Genomic DNA, 14,723 nt, shown 5'->3' with positions numbered 1-14,723 from the left:
GTCCGGGTTGGTCAGGTCGTGAGGTCAAGCTGCTCCACCTCCCCCCCTACAGATCCCCCCCCCTCTCCTTACCCCTTCGTTAGCATGCAGTCGGAAACCCCGTGACAAAGACAGCCCAAATCGCCTCCGTAATCTGAAACTCCATACTGTACGTGTCTGTGTCTCCCTCGCATACACACACACGCTCTACGGTTCTGAGGTATTCCGCCGACCCTCTGACTACTTTATGTCGGGGAAACATAAGTAAGAGGGAAAAAAAAAGGCCAAAAGTCCTGAGTCACTTTCCTGCGCCATTCCGCTTGTGAGACGGCTGGAGAGGGGAGGAACGACGGCGCCATGGTCTCCTGGTTGGGCCCGCCTTGCCTGGGGTCATGCAGGGATGTGGCGCAGTCATGGAGACGGAGGGGGTGCACATCCGCCTCTGTTCACGGGACACCTTCACCGTGAAATATACCGCGACATGAACTCTGGCTTCTAGTGCATGCCAGGAGGAAGAGAATAAATACCACGGCTGCTAGAACGTACTGGGTGAGGGGCTCGTGGTTGCTAGAACGTAAAATTCGCATCGAACTGACGGGAGAGTAGAAATATGGCTTACATCTTTTCTTTCCCTGAAAATCAGAACTTGTATGTATTCAGCCATACATACACACATTTTCGAGGAAACAATACCTTACAGATGCGTTACACATGTATACATGTAAACTTGTAGGCGTGTAATTTTCTTGCTTGTGAGGACAAATAGTTTTTATACCGATCTTGAATACATTACGTCAGCACCACTGGTGTGTATATATATATTTGCCAAATTTATTTTTCCCGTTTAGAGAGGTGGCGTCAGGAACTTACGAACAATGGCCTTGCACACATCCACTCTCTACTTGTCGGGTATGATGCACTGAAACAAAACCATATTTATTACGGGTACGTACATATGAAATATATCCTGCACGCCTTTACCATCGTAACATCAGGTTGACACAAACACAATCTCTCCTACAACCTTTCCTGTTGACGACCTCAAACTGGCGAACGCTCTGAACATCCCTGAAGAACTATGAAATGTGTTTTTGAAGCATCACCGTTTGCCTCCGTCGAGAGAATATAGTAAGAGGAAAGCATGAAGGTTTCCTCATCAAGCAAAGACACCAGACAAGTTAAAGTGTGAAAATACGAGAGGGATGCAGGACGGAATCAGGAGAACCAAAAAGACAAAGAAATGAGAATAAAAAAGACGAAGAGGATTATGGCGTGTGAGACAATGTTAGGAAGAGAGCATTAGTGACGCCTGCGTCTCATCCGGCCAGGGAAGGGGTATGATCAGCAGGGAGACAGGCACACCCCTCCTCACGTGCAGGTGCTACCATGCTGGCTCAAGGACAACCATGTAAGTATGTCCCGCGTATGACCACGTTTTTTAACCGTGCGTGACGTCCGTTGTAGTATCGTGTATCAAGCTGTGTATCCGGAAGAGAAGTTTGTGCATATATTTCTATATCCGCTTGTGAAGAACTCCATTCATCAGCAGCACTTACTCCCTCTAGCCAGGCACACATGTACGTGCCTCTGGCACTGTCTGGTTTGGACACTTCCCCTGGACACCAACTGCCTGGGCGGGCTTGCATCGCCCTCCTCCAGTCGGTGTTGCCTCATTGGAATGTATCGTACACACACACACACACACACACACACACACACACACACACACACACACACACACACACACTACTCTTAACGTTCAGCCAAGTGCGTAACGTATAAACCATACAATATACTCTGTAAACATCCCGTATATCTGTCACCCTTTCAATCTAGATATACCTCATCCATGTGCTTATCCAGAGTGTGGAAATATCCAACTCACCTTTACCTTAGCTCTTGTGGTACTAGTGATCCAGAAACTATCATGACCTCTCTGTTCTGCAATATCAGTAATACCTTAACTGAGTAGTTTCGGACAATGTCTGCCTAAATGCGGTAGACTGTAATAATTCATTCATTTTGTTTACATTCCATAAACATGGCCTAACTATTTCTTGATTTGTATGCGAGGTTCTCTTCCGCGATCTTCCGGGGGGGGGGGGGCTGCCTCGCCCCATGCGCCCTCACACTCGAGTCACTCAGAACCAAGATAAAGGAACAGACAGAAGATAATTGCGAGACAATTAACTGAGCCCAGTCATGGAGACAGATCCTTCGCGCATCCTGTTGAAATTCTGCTTTATCAATCTTTCCACGAACCTGCTGGGTTAATCACAACAGCTGAAGGCCTTCCTGGTCACAATCTAGGACAATATACTCCAGACAATACCCACATTGCAACCTAGTTCACTCTAGGAAAAATCATGTTCAATCGTACAAGATCACTGACATCCGGTGACTGGCATGACAAGTCAGAGTTCGGCTCCTGCACCAGCAGGTCAGAAGGCCGGTGATACGGTCGTCCAAACCCCAGGGACTTCCTGAGGAGGACCCCCGGTAGCCAACCGGAAACTGCTGGCTCCTCTGCACAAATACTCCCCGCAATTACTGCCATTACTCAGACCCAAGGATCGATATCTCCATAACAACTGGTCCCTGGACCACACTGTGCTGCCCTTGAATCATGCACTACCTCCCCACACCCCACTCACAGTCCACACCCCACACACATTTTCCACACCCCATTCATAGATCACACCCCACACACATATCCCACACTCAACTCACTTCCTGTTCAACCCTCCATTCTCCTGTTCTGTATCCCACTCATTTACTTATTTACCTCACTCAATTATTCATACATCCCATTCATCTACTCTTATATCCCTCTTACCTACCCTCACATCCCACTCACCTGCTCACACAGTTCACTTGCCTACTGACTCACGTGTCCTGTTCACTCACAACTACTCATCTACTCCTGCATTCCAGGCACCTGCTTACACACCCCACTCACTTACTCACATTCTCCACTCATCTACACGCCCGTTCTTACTAAAACCTCTTAACCGTCTCATTTTACTCACCTGTTTTCATAAACCCACTAATCCGCTCACATATTCCACTCATGTACTCATATACCTCACTCACAACACACACATGTCACTCACTTACTCATAAATGTCACTTACATACTCACATGCCAATCACATACTCACATCCTACTTGCAAATTCTCATAAGCACCAAAGCAATATTTTTCATACTGAAAAATCTTGGATACAAGTGTAATTAACATGAAACCAGATTAGTGTGTGTGTGTGTGTGTGTGTGTGTGTGTGTGTGTGTGTGTGGTGTGGTGTGGTGTGGTGTGGTGTGGTGTGTGTGTGTGTGTGTGTGGTGTGGTGTGGTGTGGTGTGGTGTGGTGTGGTGTGTGTGTGTGTGTGTGTGTGGTGTGGTGTGGTGTGGTGTGGTGTGGTGTGGTGTGGTGTGTGTGTGTGTGTGTGTGGTGTGGTGTGGTGTGGTGTGGTGTGGTGTGGTGTGGTGTGGTGTGTGTGTGTGTGTGTGGTGTGGTGTGGTGTGGTGTGGTGTGTGTGTGTGTGTGTGTGGTGTGGTGTGGTGTGGTGTGGTGTGGTGTGGTGTGGTGTGGTGTGGTGTGTGTGTGTGTGTGTGTGGTGTGGTGTGGTGTGGTGTGGTGTGGTGTGGTGTGGTGTGGTGTGCATGAGGGAGCTTAGCAGGGCCAGACGGTGTTTCTCTGCATGACGTGGGTTACAGGATAACCCACCACCTGTCCCGTCATGCATAATGTACCATGCTTACCATTCACTCCCTACTGCCTCAGAGCATGGTTTCCGTCGACACATGTCTCCCTCCACAACCTCTCTCCTGAGTTCCCTCCCTCCCCGTGACTGCCCCCTGATCCTCATCATGCCTCACTGCTTCCTCGAACTTGATCTTAACCCCTACGACCAAATTATACACCAAAGGTATCTCTCTTTACTCTAAGTGGAGACGTATGGTTCTCCTAGTCAAAGGAATACAGTAGTGTATGGTAGCTGTATGTCATCAACCCTACTATCTATGCAGCCTTCAGATTACATGAAAATGAATGAAAGCAACCAATACAACAGGAACTTCCACAGGAATAATACATTCATAATAAAACAGCGAGAAATTAATACAGAAAAAATCTTACGACACAAAATCAGCTGCACTTTGTCACTCCTCAGAGCTGGTCCACAGGAAGTGCACACACCACGCGGCCGAGCCAACATAGGTCGGGACGGCCAGGCACACCGTCCCTCTTCATTCTGCAATTTGGGAGTGACTTGAGAACCAGCCTGGGGGAACACACCCTGGTCTTATCGACCGCTCCGGGGGAGTTGCTGCGCGGCCAGTCACACCTGCACGCGACCACAACCCTCCCCTCCCAAGTTCCGACACCGCTATTGTTATTGCCACTACCCTTCCTACTGCCACTGCCACTAACTATCCCTCCTACCGTCAATGCTATTATCCTTCCGACTGCCACTGCCTCTGAGAGTACACTACTATTGCTACTACTCTACCAGGTACCAATAAAACTACCCTTCTTACTACGACTGCCAGTACCCTTTCTATATTACTGGGCAGACAACATCACCATGACCACTAGCCACATCCCCCACATCCTTGCCACTACCACAACCGTCACCACAACACATCATCCCCACCACACCTTGAGGAAGGTCTGCCCACCTTCGTCAGACAACCCGTCACAGCTAACATCCAAAGCAAAACACAATTAGCTTTCAACATACCTGTGCGCAGGCCACTATACTGTAAGTTATCTAGTAATTATTAATTTCATATTGAGACATGAAGAACAAGAGATGACAGGCGAGACCAGAGCGCACCCACCAAACTGATCCTCACCTCACCTCACATCATCATGAGGGGGAGCTGGCCGGATGCATGACACCGCTGCGGTAATCATGGTCGCCGGTATATCATATCTCACCAGAGATCCTGTAGGATAACTCCCACCGATCCCAGCACCACCTGTCCTCACCTATCCACATACGATCTAACCTCCTCATCTTTCACTAACCCTTTCTCCACCTCCTCCTCCTCCCCCAACCGTGTCATATTCTCCCCACCCTCCCGCCACCATGTCTCCCCTACTGCTCCCCGCCCTCTCGCACCCGGTAGTCTCTGGGGGGAGACGACAAAAGGCTTATCAGTCACGTGAATCGGTGATCGCGTGGCGCTCTGCTTACCCCGACGCGCCCAGCCAGTGGACGCGCAGCACGACACCCACCACGAGCGGTGCCCGCCCGGAGCCACCACTCCCTCCCCAGGGACGAGGCCCTCCCCACTGCCACTAACACGCTACCACCATCACCACCACCTCGACGTAGGTCTCTGGGCCGGGTAGTACATCTTGCTCCTCCCTGGATCACAATCCAACATGACGAACTGTATGGACACAACGGTCTTGAATTTCATAAGCAAGTACGACTGTGAAGCATATGATGCCCGTGTCGTCTCAGCTCACTTGAAACTAAAATGAATAAGACAAGACCAGTGTGTGTGTGTGTGTGTGTGTGTGTGTGTGTGTGTGTGTGTGTGTGTGTGCATCTAAAAATATCGTAAAAATAAGTTATAACCTGAAAGGTTATTTCAAGCATCAGTTAACACATGGAAACAACGATAAAGTCAACCATAACAAACGTATGTATCTCCTGTAATACATCTGTTATTCTGCCAGTGTAGGTCGCTACGTGGGCTTGGCTTCACTCTGGTGGTACATGATTGGATGGTTGTATTAACGTTGCATGGAATAATTTCATCAATATTCCTCCATCACGCATAACTACGGACGTCATCATCTCGCAGTTTAAGGACCAAACTTATTACAATTTTCTCTTATTTGCATATCACTGGACTGGACCTCTGGCGATATGAATCTGCTATCAGGGTGAGTGAGAGGCGCTGCCAAAGGACTTTGTCCCTTACAAATGATAATTAGAGGAAAAATCTAGTTGTCAATTTAGGACGAATTAAACCAGAACTGGGAACGGTTCTAACTACAGCAAGTTCACAGAAATGATCAAATCCTATTAGACCCAATTCATATTTTCATTAACGGATCTTTATGCCAATTCATGGTGTTATGTGTGGTGGGGCAACGACCCATGCCAACAGCCTGGGCTGTGGGAGTAGAAGACTCCAGAAGACCTTACCAGGTATCTGAAAATCAACACGAGTAACCTGGAAAATTCTTAGCATATGGTTACAGTACATCACAGTGACATTAAATCACACTGATGCTACAGTTACAGTACATCACAGTGACGCTACCGCATCCACATCTTACATAGACACCTCCCCCCCCCCCAACAACTGGCATGAAATAATCTTTCCTTTTGGAAGAACTAGGTTTTCTGTTGTGTTTCGTAGTCCTCATACCTCTGTCAGCAAGTCATCACGAACTCAATTGCTATCTTCGTAATCTTGACAGATAACAAGTCATTCTCCTGAAAAGGGAATATCGCTTCTAGTTTTCCTGACACAACAGAAAAAACTTGGAAGTCTCGTATTTTCTGGGTAAAGGTGAATGGACGGAGCCCCTAATTTAGGAGAGTCAGATGATACGCCTGCATTTAATCCTTGATGACGTCGACACGATCCTTGAGCATTACAGTACGACTCTCGAGCATGACGGTACGATCCTTGAGTACGACGGCACGATCCTTGAGCATGACGGTACGATCCTTGGGCATGACGGTACGATCCTTAAGCACGACGGCACGATCCTTAAGCACGACGGTACGATCCTTGAGCACGACGGTACGATCCTTAAGCACGACGGTACGACTCTAGAACATGACGATACGACCCTTATGTATGATGGCCTGGTCTCTGACGTGACCCTTAAGGTCAAGCCATCATATCCATGGGTCCCAACGTCGTGCTCAGGGGTCGTACCGTCGTGTTCGTGCTCAAGGGTCGCACCACCGTTCTGAGGGAATTCATCTGGCGAATAATGAAGCACCGTCTGTACTGCTATGAGGAAAACTGTGTCATCACCACAACACTTATGATAATATGAGACGGTCCATAGTCCTGTAGATACTTTGGTCTACTCCAGTATTTGCCACAGAAGTAGGTAAGTAGGAGACGCTACTCTCTCATATGACTTGATTTAATGAGAAATTACACACACCAAACGTGTGTGTGGCAGGCTGCGCAGTTCTCATAAAGATCTGGCCCAGAAACCACAAAATAAAAGGTGCTTACTTTCCAAACTCTCCCATACACTCTAACTGCTGCTCAATTCCCGTACAATCTGACCCAAAATCCTTAAAACCGAAAGTTTTTTACTTCACAAATTCGCATATACATTATCACTTTACTAATGATTTCAACAAGTTTGAACAAAAATACGAAATTTGGAACATGTACACATCACATGTGAGTTGAACATACAAAACACAGATTCAGTGTCGTCTTCACACAAGGGAAGAGGATCAACGCAGAGAGAGAGTAAGCAGGAGACAGAGGAGTGAGGTATTTGACTGGATGAACAACGAGTCGCCTGAGTAAGTAAGTCAGTTAATTAACCAATTCAACAAATGCTGTGATTACAAGGATCCATCGTGATTTAACATAGTGGATGAATTACTGAGTTACACAGACCACACAGACCTTAAGGTCCAAGCGAGGTGGTCTGGCCTTAATACTACTGAAAAAGAGGCAGTCCCCTTAAAGTCAGCAGAAAGAAAAGGACAGCCAAGTAAAGGCTTCCTCCCCAACCTCTAATCCCTCCAGCAACAGCACGTGCGGGAAACAGGTAGGAAAAAAAGAAAAAGTTGCAGAATTGTCTGAAATAGAACTTTAATAGAAATATGAAACTGTTGAGACACGTTCATAGACAGAGGGCTAGGCAGAGAGGTAGACAGAGGGGTAGACAGAAGAGTAGGAGTCATGAACTCGCTACCAAACATATATACACACATACAGTCTGGGCACGAGCCTAAGATTTCCATTATGGCAACCTTGCTGAAAATAAGACAGACCTGCAGACCACGAAGCTACGACGACAAAACTCACGAACAATAAATCAAGACAAATATCTCTTGGATGTTTTGTAATGACCTGTACGAGTGAAATTACTCGGTGATCACGAGAGGTCACGGAACAGGTACGTCTTTAGATACACATTCACTGTAGGGTCAGACAACAACTTAAACGTTACCAGAAGAAAGATCATCAAGTGAGGCCATCAATGGAGATCATCAACTAAGGTCATCAGTGGAGATCATCAACTGAGGTCATCAATTAAGGTGATCAACTGAGTTCATCAACTAAGATCATCAACTGACATCACTAACAAGTCATCCATCATCTCAGTTCATCGTCTGAGAACATCAAAAATTCCAGTGACGAAAGTGAACAAAACTACAATAAAACAAGAAATAATGTACCAGTAATGATCTAATGGTGTTATTATCTTCCCTTACACCATTCCAATATATCTCCTGCGGCCTAAAGAAAAAACAAAGAAAATTAATGTTGTCAAGACAGAGCTCTAGCCAGCCAACCTCACTAACCCTTAACTGCCCGACCACCATCGCCGTCTAATTACAGCGACACAACCCCTTTTGCCTGAGACACAAACAACTACTTAAGATGCCCTACCTCATCACCCACTGAGGCTTCCAGCTCAATAATTAGTTATCTTCCTGGGAGACGTTTGGGCCATTAAGGTCAAGCTAATTATACACAGAAGGAGTCGTCTTTAATAAGAACCTTTCTAAATGTCGGGTCTCTAAATGCCAGTATGGTCTCCGACAGATAACGCTCCCCCTACCATATATATATATATATATATATATATATATATATATATATATATATATATATATATATATATATATATATATATATACCTTACTTAATTGGTAGAAACCCTCTCAACACCACTGATCAATAAGCCTCTCCTACTAATATCTCTATCCATCTCTCCAGGACAATTGATCACTTCCTTCACCTCCCGCCCCAGCAAGACGCCAACAACACCTCCACAGCTGCTGGGGTAAAAAGCTAACTCACTGCTGAGCGCCGTCAAGCAGGATAATTCACCTGTGCCGAGGAAGCTGGGGTGGCGGAGGCACCCAGCGCGGCCCTCACCTTCACCTATCGGTTGAAGGAAGAGGAGGCGTTAAGTGGGCGGTGAGGAGCCTGCCACCTGTCCTCCCCCGTCCTCACAAGGGAGGTGGCAATCCTGATATCTCACGCACGCCAACCATGGCCACCCGCCCTTCTGAAACATCCTCTCTCTCTCTCTCTCTCTCTCTCTCTCTCTCTCTCTCTCTCTCTCTCTCTCTCTCTCTCTCTCTCTCTCTCTTCATTCAATCTGTTTTTCTCCCTTCTACGGTTCTTTTCTTTCAAATAACTTTGAAGAATCTATTCCTTCGTTCTCCTCTTCCCTTACATTCAAAATTCCGGAAACTTTCTCTATAAAGAATGCATCGTCACATCTCCACCGTACGTATGAGGCAACATATGGTTCTGGGGTTTCCTCTCGGGGGCACATGAATCATGCGCCCTTCCCTCGCGACTTACAACACTCCCGTACCTGATGTTGTCACTTGGAAAACTAGCGATAAACGTTGGAAATGTAAACATGGGAAATTGGAAACTATTTCTTCCGTAGTATATCATCTCATTATTTTTATCATATCACACTGTGATAATCATATTATATTATGTCAACGATATTACATTATATTTTTGCTTTGTTATATCACATTTCAGCATCATGTTATACCATATTGAGAATAATACGTATTTTAAATGCCTTTAAAAGGTTAGTTACAGTGGCGAATCTAGGGTATGGCAGGTAGGGCAGGTGCCCTGGGCGCTACTTGAAGGGGGGCGCTACTCAACAGGTTTGTTTTTTAACATATGCTGCCCGAGACATTTTCTAACAATTGGGTTTTGTGAGATAAAAAAGAAACTCGCCTACTTTTCAACTATAGTAATATATTGCTACTATCAGTTGCATTACCGCTTCTACGTTAGAATTTTGATCAAATAAGTCTTTAACTTTAAGTCTTTACGAGTTTACATGAGTTTAAGTTTGGCCTAACTCTTCAACAGTTTATAATTACACTGTATATATTTTCATATACATCCACTGTATGTACATTCTTAATCAAGCCAGAGGCGCTATTTCCCCTAGAAACGCCCCTGTTTGGTTATGAATGTAATATTCAATAATACCATGACTAGTATATGTGTCTTCATAACCAGTCCCGTTATTCGTAATCAGATGAAGTAAACAAAGATAAGAATCTCCGTTAATCATGGCAGTGTTACTCCTTAACAAATCTCGTAACAAGAAGTGTGGTATGCCATTCTTTACCAGTGGTAGATGAACACAGTGCTGCCATCTGTTGATCGCAAAGTGGACTAGTCACTAGGCCACCAACCCGTTTTCTGTGGCGTAACCCATGAGCGAAGACTAAAATAAGTTTGTACCAAACCGTCTCATCTTCTTACCGATTCCTAAATCCATACGTATGAATTTAGTCTGTAGTGGGATAAAGCTATACAGACGAATCTATGTAATGCATATAACGAAATACCTGCTATGAACTGTAACATCCTATGTCATACCAACCCACTGGGGATCTGAAAAAGACCTTTTTTTTTTACCTCTGTAGTCCTTTTGCGCTACCGCTCAAAGGATGAGCATGGGGTGCACAATAGATCCCGCCCAGCGTTACCAACGTTTTCAAATGGAACTTACCTGAGTGAGTCTGTCTTGGTGGGTAGTGAAGTGGTGTCGGTCGGGGTGGTCTGGGTGCGTGTCCACCAGCAGGGAGGCGAAGTACTGTTCGTACTCTGACAATCGCTCCACCTGAAATATGGAACGGACGATGTTAGCAAACAGTCCACCCTCATGCGGCCGTCAAAGACAGAGAGAACGTACACCTCAAGATGAATCATCAAGTGACGCAGACGTTATCAAGAGGTGAGCTACACTGACTCAACAAATGATAGTTATCTTGTGTGTGATACTGTGGTTTATGAAGGCTGCCTTGGTATGCGCTGCTCTAAACTTTCCCTCGGTACACAAATATCTTAAATGTAACATATGATTTCATCGTAGCAACAATCAAGAACAAGATAGCTTGAAAGTACGTGGGCAGGGAAGTCGGTGCAGGGCACCGGGTAGAACACATATCACAAAAACAATGACGAGTGTGTGTGACATGTATACCCAAGGTCTGGCCTTACTTGGGGGCTGACAGTGACTAAGACAAACCTTACACCTCACTGATCTCGGTCACACCTCTGTGGCAATGTCCCATCTTTGGGAATATTTGAGGCCACTTTATATTAGCTCGCCTACAGTATGGGATGACTGAGGAGCGAGAGGAAATACCTGTGTTATGATGACTGGAGATGAAGGTAACAAAATAAGTGCAGGTAACTGTGCCGTGGCCGCCACGGACAGCCACACACACACACACACACACACACACACACACACCCGTCCTCCACATACCTGGTATCCCACAAGTTTCCTCTGAAGGCCTTATATTTACCACAACATCAGCAGATACCAAGCAAATCTGAGGCAACACGTAGCTTAAATGTGCCTTTCTTTTTATTTCTTAATCTCGTATCATCGTGGACGATACAGTTGTACTGCATAAGAGAGATTACCTTCAACAGCAACAACTCTGGTCACTGAGGAATGATAATCTCTTCAGACGAAAGCGGAAGGTAACCGGAAGTTTTGATTCCCACCGAGACACAAGCCGCTTTATGGCCATTATATGTCAAGGGAAATCCATAACCGTATACCGTGTCCCGATGGCCCACTGCAACCATCACCGAATCAATATACTTCTCAATATAAAGTTCGTTTCAGATATATGTGAAGACCGACCAATGTGGATTCAGCAGCCTAGGTAGGCACGTCACGTGGCGATGCTCCGTGTTACAGCATATGCTTTCATGGTGAACTGTGAGGTGTGCATCGCTCACTCATGAACCTGTTGACTCACTTCTGCCTCAGGTTCCCACCGTGGTTCCTGGAGCATCACTTCACGGCTTACCAAGCGTCTCCCATCCCCTCGAGGCCAAACATGCTCTCACTCCCCCACACTCTCCCATATGACTTAAAATCCCAATCATCTTTGTTCTTGGTAATCGTGAGTGAAACTGTTTCAAAATTCCGTTCGTTCCTTGGTGAAGCTCGCCCTGCCAAGCGGATTAAGGTCAGTAATAAAGGTCTCGATCCAGAGATTATAAACGCCACTAACCCCAGACGGTCTGCTACCCGGGTCGCCAAGATGAGCATTGTCTGAGAGGCCGTTGGAGCATCGTTCATAGGATCCGCCACCGTGGGAAGGGTTAGCAAGCACAATGACCCCCCCCCCCCCACCCCGAGGTGTAGCTATGTTAATCCTTCCTTCAAGGTGTGTTTACACGGGTCTACACCACCGGGTGGCAGCGGCGACGATCCCAGCCAGGTGGTGGGAGGAGGTCGACTGGCGAAGCAGCTGACACGCCGGTGCTGAAGATCTTCTCCAGGAGCGGGAGGGAGAGAAAGGAGAGAATTTCCACGGCTACGGCTGATTCATACACGTAGAGGCAGCGTGACAGAGCCCATCCGAGGGGGGTTTGCTCGACACAAAGCACTTGAGCCTCCACGGAAAGAAAACGGAGGAAGGGATACTGCTCTACTTACACAGTGAGGGTGTCACGAGGTGCCAACGCTGGGAAACTGAGGTTTACACCGCACAGGCGAGACTTACCCAGTGACACTCTGACCCAGTATGGACTGTGTATGAATAGGACTTTTAACAGGTCATATGCTGCACTACCTTCGTAAAAGAATCAACCGTTGTATTTGTGCATTGCTCAGGTGTAATGAATGGAAAGGAGTTTCTGTCGTGTGTGTGTGTGTGGGTGGGTGGGTGGGTGGGTGGGTGGGTGTGTGTGTGTGTGTGTGTGTGTGTGTGTGTGTGTGTGTGTGTGTGGGTGGGTGGGTGGGTGGGTGGGTGTGAGGGAGCAAACGCTTCGATTGTGCAAATTTGTGATTCTGTAATGGAAAGATTTGTATCTTCTTTTGAAAGACAAGATTAAAAAAAGGTGGGAAAAATGTTCCCTCCTAAGAAAAGGACATGTAATAAGGTAGGAATTATCTTTAATGAAAGGGAAGAAACGATACGATTAACAAATACACGACTCGTGTAGAGAGAGAGCAGCAGTTTTGGAGATGTAAACATACACAAAGATGGGAAAGTAAGTTGGAAGAGGCAGGGTGCAGGGTGGTGTATGGACACAACACGGAACATCACAGAACACAAGAACAGACACTCGACACGGCACACTGAACTGAATCGTTACACCAGGAGGAGGGAGAAAAGAAGCATGAGAAGTGAGGAACGGGAGAGGATCGGAAAGGAGAGGAAGGGTGAAGCTAATGATGAGAGGGGCATTATAGAAAGGGAGGTAGGAAGGGAAGGATGGGAGTCCGTAATGCTGACCATTACGACCATTATTGTCACTATTTAGCGCTGTCATTGGATCCAAAGAAGACTGAGTGGTATGGCAGGTTTTACAACCGATAAGGAAGCCTTTCAGCCTGGCGGACATTGCCCCAGGTGGTCCCCTGCCTCGTCAACGTTCCCAGCACGTCACCGCCTACGATGCAACCACACCACCTCCATCCGCGTCCATCACCTCCCATCACCTTCCATCTCAGCTGCACCTCACCACCAACCTATCATCCGCAGCACCTTCAGCTGTGCCTACTACCTCCCATGTATACATCCAACACGCCCATCCACGCCCATCTTAAATGCTCCCATCACTTCTCCTGAAGGTCCATCGTCTTTCATGCACACCATGAATTACCCTCTAAGCACACCATCTATGCATAGCATCTCCAAAAGCGAACCGTCCCAAGCCAGTCACTGCGACACTCTACCCCCACGCCTTACACCTTCATGATCCACGCCTTACACTCTCATGATCCAAGTCCCCACCCACCGCCTCCACACGTGTCACAAACTCAGCACATAATCCACCATACGATTCTCCGCCAGAGCTGGCAATGACACGCTTCATCCCACTGGAAAATTAAAGCATAACTTACGTATAGAACTGACCAAGTCCCCTATTACCAGACATGGTCATGGCAAGCCAAGCTTACTCTACGCTTAAGCTTTAACCTCAAGCTTCACGTCACGGTCCCGAATCATTCACGTGGTCTAAAGTTTGTGACGTAGGGCACATTTGGGGTCGCCCGTGGGGCAGGTCATTGGCCATGCCAATTAAAGGTTTTTACCAGATAGACTGAAAGCCTACAACACATTAGTCGATGATAGGATAGTGACGATAAGCAAGCTGATAAAGACAAGGAATTCCGTAACTTCAGCTGGTTTCTTAAACTCTTCATTTACACTTCATCTTACATTTCGTTAACATGATCTGTTCCTTCTGTTGGGCGGCCCTCACCACAAAACTTTATACTATCAGGGTAGGAACCACGGCAGGTCAGGCCCAATTACCATGCCTGGTTAGGACCAGAACCATACCAGGTAAGGACAAGAGCCACGCCAGGTAAGGACAAGAGCCACGCCAGGTAAGGACCAGAGCCAAGCCAGGTAAGGACCAGAGCCACGCCTGGTCTGGATCGGAGTAACAAAGTCCTCTTCTCGGTATCAAAACGCAAATGTCGTGATGGTGACAATTCTTTCCAGCCACGAGGCAGTGTTCGGGAGTGGAACACAG

General features: G+C 46.7%; 1 protein-coding gene across 1 annotated transcript in view; it reads right to left on the bottom strand.

Annotated features, from left to right (window-relative positions):
* The window catches only part of LOC139763875 (uncharacterized), a 614,186-nt gene that overhangs the window by 73,445 nt on the left and 526,018 nt on the right, over window positions 1–14,723 (bottom strand). Inside the window, 1 exon segment of the mRNA XM_071690265.1 lies at window positions 10,720–10,830. Within this exon segment, the coding sequence (XP_071546366.1) occupies window positions 10,720–10,830 (111 nt within the window).

The sequence above is a fragment of the Panulirus ornatus genome, chromosome 3, assembly GCF_036320965.1.
Source record: "Panulirus ornatus isolate Po-2019 chromosome 3, ASM3632096v1, whole genome shotgun sequence".
NCBI classification, from domain to species: Eukaryota; Metazoa; Arthropoda; class Malacostraca; order Decapoda; family Palinuridae; genus Panulirus; species Panulirus ornatus.
The sequence above is the reverse complement of the archived record's forward strand: the minus strand, read 5'-3'. Positions and strand labels throughout refer to the sequence as shown.